A 19,589-nucleotide genomic window follows, 5' to 3' on the forward strand; every position below is an offset into this window, starting at 1 on the left:
CCTGGTCCTTGGATCTCTATTATTTATAATTTATGGGGGAGCATTTGGGCTGTATTGCAGTATTTGACGCTGCTAGGGTGGCAATATGTGATCCACTATGTAATTTGTATCTGGGATGGTTGTTTGGTGGTAGAGGGATTATAGGGTTAACAAGCTGATTGGTGACCCCCACAGATCACAAGAACAACCTGCTGGGTCCTGATGGTCCATTCAATAGTTTGGGAGTTGCAGAAATTGCAGAGCACAATGCTCCAACGCATGCTCGTCCTGCGCTCCACCCATTAGTAGGAACGGGATCCAACAGCTGTCAGACCAATATCGATCAGCTTGGTTATTCCCCATCCTGTAGACAGGGAATAAATTGCAAACTTGCTACAGCCCCTATATAATAGGCAGTCGCCTGGTTACGCACAAGTTGTTTTGTAATTGTATCTCCAGACAAGAATTCTATTTGTCCCTGTTATGAGATTTTCAAAATTTTGTGCTGTCATGGGAACAAGGGATCATCAATAAAGCTTCATTACAGACACCTTACAGATGATCATTGCAGCCTGGGACCAAAGCAGCCTGGTAACAGCCTGTACAATACATCCCTCAGAACAAAAACGGGTTGCACAGAGCTACTTTAGCATCGATACTAGTCTTACCATCTCCATTCTTAAAGATGATACCGACTCGGCTCCCGCCCATCAAGTCATTGTTGTATACAATCCAAAGGGGCTTCATCTTGGACTCCATGAAAGTGCAGAGATCCACACTGAAGTACAGAGGTGGGGTGGGGAAAAGAAGATCAGATGGTTTTGATCACTCAATCTATTGCTTTATACATAAGCTAGGTGTGGGCCGAAGCTGCATATCCACACACCCTGCCTGCTACTCACCAAACGTCTGTGAGGATAAGGTTGGGGTCCAATGGGGAGTAGATGTAAGACAGTGGCTCTAGGTACGTGTCCTGCCTCAAGCACATGTGCATGGCTTCTTTGGCCTGAGCCTTGCTAGTCTTTTGGACACTGGACCTCACAAAGTCATTCAGACCTTTAAGCTTGGAGAGTGCTTCTCCCTGTAGGACGAGAGGTTCAGGTGCAATTGTCAGACCGCCATTAGAGATACTTTTACTTGTCTTACTAACCACACCATACAGTTTTGTGTTTTATCACCCCTGGAGGTTTTCTGAATTACAATAACATCTGCCACCTGGGTCTTTGTATTCTGGTTTGATGTTTGGTGAGTATTAGATTATAGAGAAACAGAAACATTATATTAAGGGGCAGCCTCAAGACAAATTTAGACAGAAAAATCCAAGAAAGGAAAAAGAAAGGAGGGGGGGTATATAAAATTGAACAGCGAAGGCAAATCAAAGGTCGCAGCTCATGCCGAGGCATCGAAATCATAATAATAATCCCCGCTCCAGGGCCAATTTAAAAACAGGAGGAAACACAGATGATCTTCTTGAATCAGGCTCTGATAATGATTCCTTGACACAGGAGAAGCATAGAACACATTTCCTAAGTCCATAGAATAGGCCCAGAACAATGGACAGAGTTTTGTAATGTGTAAGAAAACATTTTGATCTATGGCGCCCGCAGTCACATACCCTGCGATCGTGGTGGGTTGTGTAGTGATGGTAGGGCCAGCGGCAGTGCGCGAGCCCTACTACTGTACGCCACCTGGTTCATACGCTCCCGCTGGCTCGTGTGCTGCTGCAGCTGACTGCTGTTTGGGCAGAGCAAGGAGTAATACACTACCTGTTCTGCTACTAGGGACAGAGTGGCGCCCAGTGACTGCAACAAAATCATGTCACTACGACACCGGGAGCCTTACTTCAGCAAGTTATTTTTATTTTTTTTTGCAAATGGAGGGCATAAAGGAGAGGGTGCACTATAAAAGAGGCATAACTGAAGAGGGACTATATATTGGGGCATATAGGAGGGGGCACTTTATATATTGGGCCACTATAAAAGGAGGCACAATTGAGGCAGCACTATATATATGGGTTCATAATGGAGGTGGCACCCTATGTGGGGCAGAATGATAGGGGCATTATAAAAGAGTGCATAATGCAGAGAAAGCTATATATTGGGGCATGATGGAATGGGCTTAAGAGGGTGCACTTTAAAAGAGGCATAATTTAGGAGGCACTATATTGGGGAATATTGGAGGGGCACTTTATATATTGGGCCATTATAAAAGGAGGCATAAGGAGAGGGGGCACTTTATATGGGGGCATAAGGAGAGGGTCCATTATAAAAGGGAGCATAATTGAGGAGGCATTACATATGGGGGCATAATGGAAAGGACATAAAGAGAGGGTGCATTATAAAAGGGGGCATAATTGAGGAAGCACAATATATGGGATCATAATGGAGGGGGCATTAGGAGCGGGAGCATTATAAAAACACAGACACAATACAAGGGGCATTATAAAAGGGGGCATAAGGAAACAAGCATCATGGAGAGGACGCTATATATGGGGGCATAATTGAATGGGTATAAGAAGAGGGTGCACTATAAAAGGGGGCATACTTGAGCAGCATTATAAAATTATAAATGGGGGCGTAATGAGAGGGGGCATTAGGTATTGAATAAAAGGAAAATAAAGTATATTAGTCCGGCCCTCTCAAATCATTCCACTGTCTCTTGTGGCCCAATGGGAAAATTAATTGCCCACCCGTGATCTAAATCCTGTAGGCCCAGATGCTCAATCAGGTCAGTGGCCCATTTCTCTATAATTTTTAAAACCTGAAATACGCAAGTTGCTATTCCAGTTGGGGAATGGTCTGACTAGAGGAGAGAACCCATGGAGGACAAAAGGGGAGAAATCTAAGGCACAGTGACTGACCGGATCCATCTATATTATTCGTTTTAAATGTAATCCTTCTCAGAATGCTGAAATATTTGCCAAATATCTAGATATCACATTTTTTGTGAAAGGGTTCAATATGATAGCAGTGCAGATGGAAAGCTGACAATACCTGTTTCATAAGGACCTTCATGTGATAGGTGCTTCCCCTGCAGTATGCTTCAAGAATAAGGCCAAACCTCAAGGCCACAGCTGGGACATGCATCTCCGATCTGTCCCAAGGAAAAAAAAAGTATAATATTAAACAGGTTGATAACATATATAAAGGTTCACTGAAGGGGTTACCCACATATTATAGACTCTGTAGTTTTAGAGGGACCCAGGAATATGGGTCTACATTTACAGCCAATACTTGCCTAAGGTGCCAAAATAAGAAGTGTCCGATCTTGCGGTGTATCAGCGCCCTCTCCAGGAGGAACATTGTAAGCTCACATTCCAGGTAAGATTCATACTTCAGAACCTGCACCAGCTGAAGGAGATACTGACAAAGCTCCTCATTTCTACAGAAAAGGGGAGAGGTTGCAGTTAGCTCCAGGACTACAACTTACCTGGTGTTAGGTCCATCTCATTATCATAAATCGCTAAACAAATTCTTACAAATGTCAAAAACCAAGGATCCCCCCCCCCCCCAAACAAATCCTTTTGTACTTACGTTAGTTTTTTCAGGCAGCTCATAGTGAATGATCCTACATGTCTATCAGGGAAGTTGAAGTCTAACAATTCCAGGGCTGTGAGGACAGGCAGCTCTGGCCAAGTCTGAAGCAGATACACCATCTAGTTATACAGAAGAGGAGATGTTTACACCCATAGAATGGTAGGTAACAAGTTATCTACAGTGGATAACTCTGTTTCATTTCAGCCAATTGGTAAGATCAAAGAAGTTCTATTTTTTTTCTTGTTAACCCCTTTGTGACAGATGGTCATTGGTGCCCGAATTGTCAGGTCAATTTGACGTTCTGCTAAGCTTTACATATCATTTTTTATTTGTTTTATTTTATTTTTTTCATGACATGTGAGACCAATTACATTTTTAAAGAAAATTAGCAAAAACTGACTACAATTGTGACATTATCTCGATCAAAGTTTTATTTTAAAAAGTAGTAACTTTTACCAAAGTATGTCATAAATATGTACAAGATGCAGAGGATGCATGTACTTCTGCAAAGTGAAAGTCTTTCCTGCAGCTTCTTCTACATTCTGTCTTCAGCCAAAAAGGCTATCTCCTCAACCCTGGCACCTAGAAACACAATTCTGATGACATAATGATTGTGTATGGATGCTTAACAGAACTGGAGCTATCCACTCAGAGTTCAGGAAATATTGCCACTTGAAGTTGGGCACGGGGCATGTGCAAAAAGGACATATATAGGCAGATGGCAGTCTTGAAGGGGTTAATGTACACTCTGCCATCTTGAAAGAAAAAAACCCAGAAATGTAGATAAGGTCTTAAAGGAAACCTACCACTTGACGTGGTAGGTGTAAGATGCATATGGTGAGCTGGTGCCGATGCTTACTTTCATTAGTGTCCTAAACCGCTGTACCGCGGTTTAAACACTTTTTAATCTTTATAGCCGAAGCTGTTGCAACGCACGATGGTACGCTCTCGGCGCACCATGCGCATGGTGTGCCGAAGCTCATTCGGCTGTAAAGAATAAAAAGTGTTTAAACCGCGATACAGTGGTTTAGGACACTAATGAAAGTAAGCTCAGGGTAAGCTGGTGCTCGGTATATGCATCTTACACATATCACTTCAAGTGGTAGGTTTCCTTTAAGTATTCAGACCCTTTGCTGTGACTCTCATATTTGACTTGCATGCTGTCTATTTCGTTCTGATCCTCCTTGAGATGGTTCTGCTCCTTCATTCGAGTCCAGCTGTGTTTAATTAATATGAATGTACTTGATTAGCAAATGCACACAGCTGTCTATACAAGACCTCACAGCGCATGGCAGAGCACATGAGAATCATAAGGTCTAAGGAACTGGCCAAGGAGCTCAGAGCCATTATGGACTCCCAGACTACGAGAAATAAAATTCTCTGGTCTTATAAGACAAAGATTCCACTTTTTGTGTTAATTCTAAGTGGTAAGTGTGGAAAAAACCCAGCACTGTTCATCACCTGCCAAATACAATTCCAACAGTGCAACATGGTGGGGGCAGCATAATGCTATGGGGTGTTTTTTCAGCTACAGGGGCAGGACAATTGGTTGCAATTGAAGAAAAGATGAATGCGGCCAAGTACAGAGATATCCTGGATGAAAACCTCTTCCAAAGTGCTCTGGACCTCAGACTGGGCTGAAGGTTCACCTTCCAACAAGACAATGACCCTAAGCACACGGCTAAAATAACAAAGCAGGGGCTTCAGAACAACTCTGTGACCATTCCTGACTGGCCCAGCCAGAACCCTGACCTAAACCCAACTGTGCATTTCTGACTTAAAATGGCTTCCACCAACATTCACCATCCAACCTGAGGGAACTGAAGAGGATCTGCAAGGAAGAATATTAGAGGATCCCCAAATCCAGGTGTGAAACACTTGTTGCATCATTCCCAAGAAGACTCATGGCTGCACTAGCTCAAAAGCTGCTTCTACTCAATACTGAGCAAAGGGGCTGAATACTTATGACCATATTTCAGTTTTTCTTGTTTCATAAATTAGTAAAAATATCTACATTTCAGTTTTTTTTCTAACAAGATGAGATGCAGAGTTTACATCAATGAGCAAAAAAGAACTTTTTGATCTAACCAATTGGCTGCAACGAAACTGAAAAAACGAGAGGGGGTCTGAATACTGTCCGTACCCACTGTATATCTATTTGAAGATATTCTATAAGTTAGGTTCCTGTTGCTGTGTGTACCTGTGCTACATCCTCGTGTTTGTTCCATTTGGTGGTAAGCAGCAATTTGGGGAGGGCCTCTGGGTTACGCTCTTTTATTTCATGGCGCAGTTTCCACACAAGTTCCTTTTCGTGTTCGTATAGCTCAGCTTGGCCTTTTCGGTCAACTATCTCCTGGAGCTGCAGTCGCTGCAGAGAACAAGACAAGACACCTGCTGTTTGTCATCCCTTAACAGTGTCCCAGATCTCCCAAGCTCAGATTGTGGCCCACGTGGGGGCCCGGTCACATGGACTGCTGCGACCCGATACAAAACCACAACAAATGATCTGTCCTGTTATAACAAGGATTATTGACATTTAGCAATAACAAGGAGCTATCAGAAGAAGCAATTACAGCTCCACCAAAGGAACACTACGCAACTAGACACCTCATCACATCTCCCTCTATTTGTAGTAAAGCTTTGCAAACTGCATTCGCCCCTGAAGTTTCCATTTTTTACGAGATTTGTAGTTATTGGAAATTGTTACCACTGGAGAGTTTATATTAATTCTTGTGTTCAAAGCCTAAAGTACAGGAAGTCTCTTCTTATATACAATTCTGTCTTTAGTTTTGTGTCAGTTCTCCTGGTCACAAACTACTTTATAAAAAAAAAAAAAAATTGGATGAAATTCCAACTACCTAAGATGCAAAGGGTGCAAATAATTGGAAGATGTGAAAGCCCAGCGCTAAGGGTTGTTAGCTGCAAACAACAAAGCCATCTTTGCAGGCTGCATGTCATTAATGTGCAAGGTCCACACACGTGCCAAAGACTGTGTGAGCCACAAACACTGACAGGAATAGGACCAACATAATTTGTGGCCTCCACATAAACACGTCCATGTGTAGAAGCCCAAGTATGGGGACATGTTCTAGCCATAAGGTAGAAGACCATTTGAAATTGGGCAAAAGAGCGCACTGGATCTTGGGGCCAGAGTATAAAGTATAGAAATATAATGCAGGGACGCTCCACCTGCTGGACAAAAAACTGCGGCGGAAGTGTATTAACTATTTGAGTTCTGGCGGGGCTGTACAGTCAGCAGAGGGAACATCTCTGTATTATATTTCTAAATAATGCAGGGACTCCCATACTCTGCACCGTGTACAGCCGGTGGGATCGTGCCACTATACGTCATGTATACACGGGCTGCACACGTTCCTGTGTCACAGGCCATGTACTGTACAGGATACTACATTAAAGAACCAAATGCTGCTGGCCATGGCATGTATGGCCAGTTATCATCTTTACCTCATCAGTGGTGGCATTACACACTTCTCCTAGTCTTCCCAGCTCAAGTATCTAAAAATATACAGAAAATCTTGGGATGAATATTAGGTGATAATGCCGAAAAATTTCAACTACTCTCTTTACCACCCACCTTGTCAATAGAGGGGTAGTACACAGGGTAGTCAGACACATTAAGAAAGCAGATCCTCAGGGTAGCTGCACTTTCTGTATTCGGGTTACACTGTACAGTTCCCATTGGGTTTAGCAGATCTCCCTTTTCATCTGGAACAGAAACACACAACAATACTGCTAAGAAGTAAAGACACCTCTCCCTTACATCTTTCTTTATATGTTCTAGTCTTTGTTGAGCCCTCTAGGGGACCCATGGGGTCATTGGGCCCAACTTCTGGACATAGTATAAAAAATAAGGATGAGTAGCAGGCTTGGCTTTAATGTAGACATTAATTGAATTGCATGATATAAAAGGATGTTGAAAAAAATTCCCATTGTACTTTACATAAAAAGACACGGCATACAGCAGTAAATAACAGTGGGTCATGTGGTCCTTTAATAAATACCAGATTTTACAGGAGGATATCCCTGCAAGATCCTCTCCCTGAACGACATGGCAGGTCTGTTGCACAGACCACCGATTTAAACCATTATTCCCAAATATATTGGGGCATATTTATCAAGCAGTCTGAAAGTCAGAATATTTCCAGTTGCCCATGGCAACCAATCACAGCTCAGCTTTCATTTCACCAGTGCTCATGAATATTTTAAAGGGGAGCTGTGATTGGTTGCCATGGTCTGCCCCATTGTGTCTGCACCAGATATTTATTCTCGTTTGCATGCAAAAAGTGTCCTTGGAGCTGGCACATATATTTGTTATTTACGTGCACCACAGTAGTGTTGTGGTTGCATTTTCGTCACTTTTTAATACTGTGCACTTAAAGGGGCCAGGTGGTGTGTGTTTGTAGTATACAACCCATTTATAACTGATATGCAACACAAATATGTCATAACAGCACAAAACAAAGCCTCAGTGCCTGTGACGCTTAAATAACATGCTGGGACTTTCACAAATCAAGTACAAAGAAAAATAACACACAGTGCAACAGTTTTCATATATTTGGGCCTTCGTGTACTTCTCAATACCCTGCCGAAGGATTACCTGGAAATGATGACCACATACAAAGAGAGTATTCTCCAATTTTTAACATGTCCTTGTAGTCAAACAGCATAGTGTTCACCCAAGCTATGGGGTAATCCTGCAACAAGACAACAATAAGTACAGCAGATACAAAACACATAAAACCCGTCCAGCAAGCGGAGTACTAGAACTCTCACCGTCTTTTTCGACTTTTTTTTGGTGGACTTGGCTTTTTTGGATTTGTCAACGGCGTACAGAGCAAGGCTGAGCCGAGTCATACGAGGAAGATCACAAATGTTAATATCAAACTCGAGATGCTGAAACCACTCTGGATCTGAGGAGGCGTTGACTTCTTTACTAGCGACTGTTTTACAAAGGAGCTCATTGCCGTGGTAGAGACCACACTGGACCAGCAGCTGCAAAAACCACATGGATGTTAGACTATAAAGGAGCAATCATATGTGTAAGTTGACACAGACATATGAAAGGTTGGATGCATGTCCTTTTAGCAGCGTATTTCCTCATGCACTCTACATTGAATAGCTTAGCCAGGTGCCTATAATCCTATAATGCATTAGTAACTTATAAAGCAGAGAAGGCTGCTGCTCTATAGAATAATATAGGCAGTGATTGAGAATCAGTTCTAGGTTAGGTAATGTAATGTACAAACGCAGTGACTTCATCAGCAGAATAGTGAGTGCAGCCCTGGCGTATATTCCAGGCTCAGGATCAGTACAGTACATAATTTACAGAAAATAACGTATGTACAAAAGGGTATTACAAATATTTTTATCTTGTCCACATTTACAGAGGTGATCTGTAGAACACTTATGTCATAGGTCAAAGGTCTCCGTTTCATCGTCTTACATCTTATCAGACTTACCTTTAATCCATCGTCTGCGTTGACGTTACATCCAAACAAAAGTTGAAAACAAAATGGCCTCTCCAGTTTCCATAGTGAACATTGATGTGGCTAGAAAGGAAGATAAAAGTGTAAGATAAGAAATGTTACGTCCTGCCATCTACAAATCACCCGTTCTTTGTCTGGCTGGCTTCTTACCTTCTTTGTGGGCAATGGTGGTGGTGGTTTGTGTCGTATTTTGGAGCTGATGATTATGTCTCCCTGCTGGTCTGGTAATGTGGAGGAGATGGAGACGAGGGTGAGGTGAGCAGTGCAGTTGGACTGAAGACAGTGGTTGAGGTGCTGTAACAGTAATGTCATTTCCATTAATGGTAGAAATGCCTTATACACGACTACATAGATGACATTAATAAAATTTTGTTATAGCTACTCTGTGAAATGCACTGGTTTCTACATATAAAATTTTCAGGTACTGTCTAAAAGTTAGAGCAAAGTTAGACCAGACTGTCTTGTACTGACCCAGATTAATTGAAGAGTTTCATGCTGGATAGTAAATCTGTCTCAAATTTTACACCTACAGAGTAGGGGAGATGTTTTATTGTTTTGGTCTTTAGAGCAGTGCTGAGTAGAACAAGACAGATCTCCGCTGCACCAGATTAATCTGGCACTGTATAAGACTGGCTTGTTGTACTTTGCACATCCTATTAGTTGGTCTAGTTTTCTGCACCACAATATTCAATTTTCAGGTGCACATGGCATCTCAGGTTCAAATAACTTCAGTATTTTTAGCGTGAGGACATTAATACATCTTCTCCAATATGGCAAAAGTTTAGTGCACTGCCACATTTTTAACTTATTGTGGGACACATTTTAGGGCTCACCCACCTTTCTGTGATGCCCCACAAATGCCACGGAGGAGGAGGTCTTGACCTGATTGTATATATACACATTTCCATATGAGGGGTTACTTTCAAGTTACTAAGAGTAGCAGAACTACACTCCTGTGGTTGGCTTGGTTCCATAAATACTTGAACTATTAAGCAAAAGTATTAATATATTTAGCCAGTAATTGTGAAAAACAAAAGTGCCGAAGCACCATTTTAAGCATGGCACACCCTAAAAGTTTAACAAATCTTCATACACTCCCCATATATAAAAACTACATGCGAGGAATTAGATCGTACTAAACTGTAAACAGTGTTTTGAGGCATCTCAAAATGCCAACATGTAGGATTTCTGAGTAAATCTAGACAAAGCCTTACAGATCTGCATTAAAGAAATGTGGTCTTACTTTGAACTGACACAGGGGGTAGTTTCCATGGATATAGTCCAGAACGCCATTGACCTGCAGGATGTAATCTTCTGGGCGCCACGGGCATTGCTGACCGGACACATTGGACTTTTTTCTCATAGCCATGCGGATGATGGAGAGTGGCAAATCTCGAGGAGACATTTGTAGGGTGAAGCTCTCCTGAATAAAACAGTTAGAGATCTCTACTTACAACATATAACACAAGTTTCCAAGTTTCATAGACCCAACATTATGTCACCAACATATGCAGGGGCTCAAATTTTACAAGCAATCTCCAGAGATAGTATACACTTTATTAAGTAGATTGGATTAGTTAGGATACCTGCACATGAATGGCGGTTTTTACAGCCGATTTGCATCAGTCTGGCTTCTGTTTTACACAGATTTTCAAACTATAGTCTGGGCCTGATCATTGAAAAACGTCAAAGCGACAAAAGTTCATTTAAAATAAAAGGTATTGCTTTTTGTGCAGCCATATTCAAAGAACACAAGAAACGTAGGAAGACACAATGCTGACATAAAAGTTACGGAAAACGGATGAGTTTTTGGCGGTTGTTAAGATGGATGCATCCATCTGAATAAGCCCTTATTCACACCTGCAGGAGGCCAGAAAGAGGGCTGTAGTGACCCCTGTGTCTACCATGAAGGGAGTAAGGTTGAAAAAAACATAGCAGCTTACAAGGCAACCCTACATAGCTGAAATTCACAAGTGTTAGTTATTTCTGCACTTCAAGTTATGGACAAGTGCAGGAACATTGACAGAATGTCACATAGCAGATTTATGAGTCTTTACAAGGAAAGTGTCAGCAGGTTCATGAGCAGTATGTAATGGTGACAGGCTCCCCAACTGAAATGAACTATGTTAGGCATAGCAAAAGATTTTGGAAAAATATATTTTAGGGTCATAGCCCTGGGATCTCCACTGGTTCTCACCAATGCTTCATGCAGGTGCATCGTCCTGCATATACGGTGGATGTATTGCACTTGGGTGGAGCTGCCTGGAAAAGCCTTGGTTCCACCAGTGTAAACCAGGCCAGTGATCAGGTCAACCATGAAGAAGACTGACCATAGGTAGGTACTTAGCACACATGGCCCTGGCCCTATGGCTTATGCAGTTTTTCTTACCTCGCTACTCTCAAACTTAACATTGATCATGAGGGTCTTGTTGCTCTGAGAAGACTTAGCAAACACCTTAGAGGAATGCTCCAGCTGTAGAGGAAAGTTGGACTCCATCCATCTGTCCCAGGTCATGTGCTGTCGTTGCAAGGCAATTTCTTCACAGAGCTGCCGCATTTTGCTGCGGAACTCATTGACTTCTGGATCATTTAGAGAGTCAAATTCATGAAGACCTAGAGGGTAATTAAAGTGAACATAAATGAGGGTCTTAAAATAGGTTGTGGTTTCTCATCATCCCCTTCTCCACCATACACACACCTTACCATCTTATCTTACCTTTGCCGATTAGCAGGCTTATCTGGGAATTGAGTAATTTCTCGGCCCTGTCTCCCTCCCTGGCTACCAGCCTCAGGACTGGCAGGAAGGGCTGGATGTCACACAGACGTCTCTGCTCATCCTCCAGCTCCTGCTGCTCGGCGGTCTGGTTGATACATGTGAAGACGTAAGACGTAGGGGAACCAAGGGTGTGAAACAGAGGTTCCTGCTGGGCCCGTTGCCATAGTAACTAAGATAACACATGAGAAAGGGGGTTCAAAATGGGTTTCCTATTGTTCCAATACAAGTTAAATCACAGTGCAAATGTTCATGACAGTTGTCAATCAATTACTTAAAAGAGGTTGTCCACTTTCGGAACATTATTGCTGCATGTAATGAAAGATCTCTGCTTGCTGTCATTATATAGGACGTGTCATTGTTTACTTCCTGTGGATATAAACCGGTCACAGGTCATGGGTGCAGCGCTCTGATACCAATGAGCTATGCACCATGGGCAGATTTCTATCTACTGGAAGTAAACAAAAAAAAAAAGCTTCTTGTTGAAGGACAGCAAGCAGAGATCTAAAAAACTGAGGACATGATACTGAAAGTATTTTGGAAGATTGCTATTGTTTGTGTAATGAAAAGTTATACAATCATTTTCTGATCCCTTTAAGATGAGTGGCACCAGATTTCACTTCTCTCCTTCTGTCTTGAGAGGAGCCCCTCAGTGATTCAGAGTAGATGGCTAGAGGCGAGAGATTATACATGTACACTCACCGGCCACTTTATTAGGTACACCTGTCCAACTACTCGTTAACACTTAATTTTTAAATCAGCCAATCACATGGCGGCAACTTTAGGCATGTAGAAATGGTCAAGACAATCTCCTGCAGTTCAAACCGACATGGTGTGGGGAATATTTTCTTGGCACTCTTTGGGCCCCTTGGTACCAATTGAGCATCGTTGCAACGCCACAGCCTACCTGAGTATTGTTGCTGACCATGTCCATCCCTTTATGACCACAATGTACACAACATCTGATGGCTACTTTCAGCAGGATAATGCGCCATGTCATAAAGCTGGAATCATCTCAGACTGGTTTCTTGAACATGACAATGAGTTCACTGTACTCAAATGGCCTCCACAGTCACCAGCTCTCAATCCAATAGAGCATCTTTGGGATGTGGCGGAACGGGAGATTCGCATCATGTGCAGCCGACAAATCTGCGGCAACTGTGTGATGCCATCATGTCAATATGGACCAAAATCTCTGAGGAATGCTTCCAGTACTTTGTTGAATCTATGCCACGAAGAATTGAGGCAGTTCTGAAGGCAAAAGGGGGTCCAACCCGTTACTAGCATGGTGTACCTAATAAAGTGGCCGGTGAGTGTATAATACAATGAAGCACGTGGTATATAAGGTCATGGATGACAGTAGTAGTCCTCACCTTCTTTATATTTCCTAGGCTGGCACTGCATGGTACAGGAAAGTTGAGGTAAATGCCAGATGGTAGCAGGAAATCCACCAAGATGCTCTGTTTCTCCTCTTTGGCCCAGAAGTCGACTGGGCAGTAAACTCCAGGCGGCATCCTACCCTGTGGCTACCGCCCCACCGGCCCTGCAAATACAACACAAGTCTTCATTGGTATCAGTCACATAGTGGATACATCTTCCATAGGGAGGTCTTGGAAAACTACACTGCTTCTACAAAGCATTCAGATTATTTTTACCAGTTCTATTTTGTGTTTACATTTAAGGAATATTAACATAAATTCCAGCATTCATTCAGTGAAAATACAGTCTAACAATGGCATGAAGCAGACAAATGATCCGAAACTGAAGTGGTCAGACCTGTCGGAGGAGGCATGGAGCGTCCCCCCTACCCGGTGTGTGATATTTCAGGTCTTTCCAAGAATGTGGAAAATATAGGAAGGAATCCTACAAACAGGAAAGAAATAAGTGTCACTATACTGAGTGTAATATATAATACGTAGGATGCATTACTCTTCTCAAAAGGAGATGGTCAGACTCAGTATGGAAAATGTATGATGGAACTGAAATTCTGCCTTAAAAAAAACACTATTATTTTAGCGTGTGTGTGTGTATTTTACACACACTTCATACATAAACACACAATTCACTCATACATACCAAGTCATTAAAATGTAACTTGGAGTACTCCAACCAGTCCTGAATATATTCCAATAGCCAAAATGACTGCCAGTAAGTATGTGCATAATGTCGTCACTGGAAGCCTTTTCTTGGGCTGCTCCTCTTACTCACAATTTTGATTAATTCTGAAATCTTTACAATAGTGTGGAAACCCAGGGAGAAGATGCATATGGATAATATCCCTTTTTCTACAACTCCGAAAAAATCCTGACTCATGCAATAATGTCACTGACAAGGGAGCTCTTTACAGACAGATGACCCAATATCGTCTGCTCCAGGCATTGCCAAACTGGATCATCCAGGTTTTTTACGTGATTGGAACAAAATAAATAAGTATATGGAATGAAATCTGGAAAACATAAAGCGGCTAAATACTTTACACGAAGGCAGTGAGTCATTGGATGGGGTCATAACAGGGTTACTCCTACAGTATACCGAGAGACCACTGAATATGCCGATACTGCACACATGCCCCAGGGGTCCCTGTCAGTGGGCAAATATGAGAGGACGGCTATAGACAAGTGTACATTCATAATCCATACATTACAAAGCTCTATGTATTTTATTCTTTGTTTTCACGTAACACTTCCACTATAAGCACATGACCAAGTAGAACTGTGGCAGTGAAAAGAGGATGTTTTTTCTCCACCACTTTTCACTGCTATGTGAATAAGCCCTTAACACGTTTATTCTGGGCCACCCAGTTCATGAAAATAGAAAGTCAGACTTTATTTAGATAGGACATCCTGTGCCTCGTAACACTACTAATAACCTATTCCAATAAAGATACCCAAAAATCGTACTTATATAACATAAGGACAATGCCCCCTAAATTCCAATATACAACCTACAAAAGTTTTCCTTAAAAAGAGAATTAAATATTACACAAAGAATTGAAAATATATCGCCTTTATTGATCCTTCACATAAATGCCAGCAACAAACATGGGCCATTTAAAAACTAGACCAAAAACTAAAAAGCTGGATGACCTATCTGATACTATGTAGGAGTAAAAGAAGGGCGTGCCAAACAAATTTCCCCAAAATTCTATAGAAAGGTTACACAATATGAGAGGTAGTTTCATGTTACCCCCCCCCCCAACCATCTTTCCATCTGCCTTATTTTTAGAATATTAAGCAATTCTAGTTTATACACAGCTCCAGGAATGACTGATACAACTCTTACACCTGGTAAGGCTTTACATCAATCTCTAAGGTTAAACTATACAGTTAATTGAAGGTGGTTAGAAGAAATCTACCCCGCTCTATTATCAATGAGATTACAGCGGGAAGTGATCACTGCACAAGTGGTGAAAAAGCATGGGGAGAAAGTGTAACAGCCTGTAACCCGGATCACAGGGAATAATTAGCATCATTTTAAAAGTTGATTCTAGAAGGAAGGAGGCCACAGATAACAAATATAAGAAGAATACCAAAGTCATGGTACCTCGATCTATAAGCAAGTGTCCCTTTTTTATGATGCTTGATTTTGATGGTAGACTTCCTTTTAGAAACTTTCTAATTTAGGCATATTGTTGTTTTAAAGAGACCCTGACCGGCAAAATAAACCCTCTAGGAGCACTTGCTAAAGTAAGCAGCTCCCTACCCCAGTTATAGCAGTGTTAAGTTGCTAGCTTTATGGATAAGCTAGCAATCACTGCAGTACATAGCCGTCCAAACGCCGGACCAAGCTTACAGTGGTCTGGCATATTCATGAGGGGGCGGTGACTGCAGCATGGAGCCTGTGTAATCACTGTGGCGTAACCCTGGCCCATCAGAACTTGCCTGAGGCATGAGCACTGGAACAGTATGGTGGGCGCACCAATGCAGACCTTTAAGACTATTTCATCCTGCACTGCTTTCAGCAGGAGTCCTGGAAACACCATATGAAGGTTTTCCTTAGTGAATTGCTTTTATTTTTCTAAATAGAGTGGTCATAGCGAAATGGGGCCCAGCCTCCTATGCTCTCTACGTGGAGGAAAGGCAGTGTATAGAACATTGTTGTGTACATTCACAAGCTGTATACCTAGGGTTAGGAACTACTGCACAGCATCATACACCACTATTTGGGTTACACAACCTTTTTATCAGTCACCATTACAGCAAAGATAAGAAAATGTCTCTATCAGACACCAATCTGACCTTATAACAGTAATGATATCATCATGACTATTGGGCAAAGGAAGAAGTCTGCTAATGCTGCTGCTAACGTCTTTAGCTTAAAAGGACATCTACCACCAGGATGAAGGATTGTAAACCCAGCACACTGATGTTTGCCCCCTCTGACAGGATCTGCTCTTCTTTTAGCTTATTTCCTTTTTCTTACAAAAAAATGCTTTGCAAATTATTCAATTAAGACTGAGGGGCTCCGGGTGTTAATTAAGCTTGGGGCCCCTGAGCCTCATTTGCAAAGCCTTTATTTTTGTAAGCACAAGGGCATAAGAAGCAAAAAGAAGAGCAGATCCGGCCAGAGGGGGCACACACCAGTATGTCAGTGTGCTTGGTTTTCAACACTTTATGCTAAGGGCGAAAAGGCTACATAGGAACTTCTGAGATATAGTTATAGTTGAATTAACCAAGCATTTAAGTGCTCAATGTGGTGTTATCTTATTCTTATGAACCTGAAAGCGCAGGATGAACAATGCTGCTGACCCTAGGCGCCTAAATAGAGAATCCAGACTAGCTCCACAAGTATCTAGGGTTATGAACTTCTGCACAGCATCTTCATACAATTTGGGATACACAACCTTTTCATCAGTCACCATTACAGCAGTGATAAGAAATGGTCTCTATCAGACACCAATAGTCGGTTTAGAAGGATCCGGTGGATAGATAATTGGAGGGTGGATCTGACCTTATAACAGTAATGAGATCATCATGACTATTGGGTAAAGGAAGAAGTCCCACTGCCCTAATAATGGCTGACATTTAGTTACAGAGATGAGGGTGGGTTGTGAGGTTAGGGCCCTCTTGGAACTAGACTTTTCTGGCTGATCGGTGTACAGAAATAAAACCCTGAGGTATGAGGCACTGTACGCCTCTGAATCAGCACTGCCACTATTCCTAGAGATAAAGCTCCGTACACTAGTCTGTGACGCACTGCACCTTTAAGAGCGGTCACCATCCGTTACAGGCTGTATTTTTTATTAATAGAGGGTAGCTGAGTCACAGAAGAGGGAAGGGGGGGGGGGCAGATCTATAGAGCGAGCTCGCACAGACGCGGGAGTGTTCAGCCATTGTCTTCCTAAGCTAATTGTCAGGCGCTTTACAAACACGTTAAGCATCATGAAGAGGAATTTAAGAACAGTTACCTGACCGGGAAGCTGCAGAACATTTCACCTAAAAGGGACAGAACACATTAAATGTTCAACAGCAAGTCATTACCTACAGCGGATGACTGCCTTCCATTAAAAGGGTATTGGCTTCTTAAAGCCCAGTGTGGGGGGTTATTCTTATCTTCTAGGGGTCACTGTGCCGGTCAGATAAAGATCCGGGATTCTCATTGTTTTCATCAGTCCATCCATCGCCATCAATAAAGTGGTGGTGATGCAGGGTAATACAACTATTCCCAAATCAGTTCAGCAGAAGGTTTCATCCACCATGTATGTGAATGGAGACAGAAGAAGATGACATAAACCCAATATGAAAACAGTAAAGAATTACAAAATTTTTCTAGATCATTACTACAGTAAAAGCAAAATACATCCAACCATATAGTCATAAAAGAAAGAAATCGACTTCTCATAACCGTGAGCCATACACACAGGCTAAATGATCTCTTTTTCTGAGTTATAGTCCTACAATTATCGAGACCCTACCTTTGGGACAATTTAAGTGATTTCAGTGTACTTTCATTCATGATCTCTGCTTGAGGTCACCCAACGTGTGTTTTTATTGCTCACGAGGGAAAAGAGTTAACAATTTTATTCCAGAGCTGTATACAAGCTACAGAACAGAAATCTCCTAGTATTCTCTACTGGTTTGGAGTATGCCATTACAATACATGAACACAGTGGAGCTCTGGAGTATAATACTGATCAGTACAGGACTGATAAACATGTTCACGGTGACCCCACCAGCAGAATAGTGAACACAGCTCTGGAGTACAATACAGATTAGTGCAGAACTGTTAAAACGTACAAAATGACTGCTTGGATCACTACAATTTTTATATCCCATTAAAAAAAACAAAACAGAAAGCTGAAGATGAACAGTATATCCCAGCTTTCCACAGACCCCAAGTGGTAAATCAACTTAAGACCTGTAGTATTAAATACTGTTTTATCTACAAAAAAAGGAACCAGTTTAATGGCCACAGCTCATCTATATATTCTACTTCCTATAAAAGAGATCTATTGCCAGTAAAAAAGGAAGCATTTTAATTCCCAGAAACCTCAAAGCGTAACACCTGCTTAAAGGGGTCAAAGGGTATTAAGTAAGTAGGGAAAATACTGCATGGCTGTTATGCATATCAACCAAAATATACCCTTAGGCTGAGTTCACACTAACATTCATGTTGTCTGTTTAATTATTATGTTGTGGAAGAAAATAATCTACCCCCTTGGTCCCCAAAACTAATGGTAAAGCGGAGAACTCCCATTTATTATTAGTTCCTCTTTCCTTCTAAAATCAACTTTTAAAATTATGCTAATAAGGCTGAAGTGCTGCTGAGGATGCCATCAGTGCCCCACCGTGCTGTAGCTTCACAGGCTCTCCCTTCACCTGTTTTCTTATCACTTTCCTCCCAGAAGTAAGTGTCCCTGGTTTAGAATGCTTGATTCTTTATATGTATTATTTATAAAGAAAGTTCCATACAATTATGCAGTCTTGCTATGACAAAACTGGCCTATAACAAACATACATATACTGCAATAACAGAATGGACACGCCACCCCATAGTGTCAGAATAAAAGTGCAACAAAACTGCAACATAAGAAATATGGTCAGAAAGAGAGTACCATACATTTTCAGAAATGACTTGACACTGTACAGTACTCTCCAACCTTCACACACACACATATATACATAAAATTCTGCCACTTATGGAACCAATTCTTCATAATTTCCAAGATCTCCGCTTGCCATCAGTATATAAGCTACATTCCAGTTTCCATTAAGAACATAAAAATCGCTATAAAGACAAGGTGGATTCATACCTAGCGTTTTGGATTAAAAAAAAAATTACTTGCTGTGAAACCTCCCTTCACTTTTCACGAGAGTCTGTTACATTGTGTCCAGTTTAAATAATACTCAGCAGATACCCTGGAACTCCGAATTAAACATTTTGTGAGAAATAATACATTGTAGCTGAGGAAAGAGATTTGTGATGATAACCACTAATGTGATTAGTTTACAGAAGCTTTCACCGGCTGGATTACAGGTAATAACAAAGTAGGTGTCTCTAATGCCTTGTCATCTATAAGTGACCGACATCGTTCTAAACTGGAGAAATCAAACAGATTTAAAGGGGCTGTCCACTTGAAGCTCATTGCAGCAAATAATATTGTGCAGTACGGCTGGAGCTCAAAAAAGTGTCTCCACAGCTTCCTTTCTTGTTTCTCACTCATACATAAAATTTCTCATACATTTAATTATACAAACTATATCAGTTATTTGCGGTAATGTGCGTAAGTGGACAACCCCCTTGAATTACATCTCAGCAAGCAGAGATGTCGAAGTTGGTGATGGACTTAAGATA

General features: G+C 41.7%; 1 protein-coding gene across 1 annotated transcript in view; it reads right to left on the reverse strand.

The window, feature by feature from the left end:
* The window catches only part of PIK3CD (phosphatidylinositol-4,5-bisphosphate 3-kinase catalytic subunit delta), a 31,574-nt gene that overhangs the window by 4,468 nt on the left and 7,517 nt on the right, over positions 1 to 19,589 (reverse strand). Inside the window, exons 2-17 of the mRNA XM_072156504.1 lie at positions 13,169 to 13,338; positions 11,739 to 11,967; positions 11,412 to 11,635; positions 10,266 to 10,445; positions 9,173 to 9,316; positions 8,996 to 9,085; positions 8,310 to 8,528; positions 8,134 to 8,230; positions 7,111 to 7,241; positions 6,981 to 7,031; positions 5,716 to 5,883; positions 3,513 to 3,634; positions 3,217 to 3,360; positions 2,973 to 3,072; positions 882 to 1,060; positions 648 to 757 (exon numbers count right to left, since the gene is read on the reverse strand). Of these exons, the coding sequence (XP_072012605.1) occupies positions 648 to 757; positions 882 to 1,060; positions 2,973 to 3,072; positions 3,217 to 3,360; positions 3,513 to 3,634; positions 5,716 to 5,883; positions 6,981 to 7,031; positions 7,111 to 7,241; positions 8,134 to 8,230; positions 8,310 to 8,528; positions 8,996 to 9,085; positions 9,173 to 9,316; positions 10,266 to 10,445; positions 11,412 to 11,635; positions 11,739 to 11,967; positions 13,169 to 13,309 (2,329 nt within the window). The 5' untranslated portion in view covers positions 13,310 to 13,338. The remainder of the gene's footprint in view (positions 1 to 647; positions 758 to 881; positions 1,061 to 2,972; positions 3,073 to 3,216; positions 3,361 to 3,512; positions 3,635 to 5,715; positions 5,884 to 6,980; positions 7,032 to 7,110; positions 7,242 to 8,133; positions 8,231 to 8,309; positions 8,529 to 8,995; positions 9,086 to 9,172; positions 9,317 to 10,265; positions 10,446 to 11,411; positions 11,636 to 11,738; positions 11,968 to 13,168; positions 13,339 to 19,589) is intronic.

The sequence above is a fragment of the Engystomops pustulosus genome, chromosome 6 (genome assembly GCF_040894005.1).
Source record: "Engystomops pustulosus chromosome 6, aEngPut4.maternal, whole genome shotgun sequence".
Classification (NCBI taxonomy): domain Eukaryota; kingdom Metazoa; phylum Chordata; class Amphibia; order Anura; family Leptodactylidae; genus Engystomops; species Engystomops pustulosus.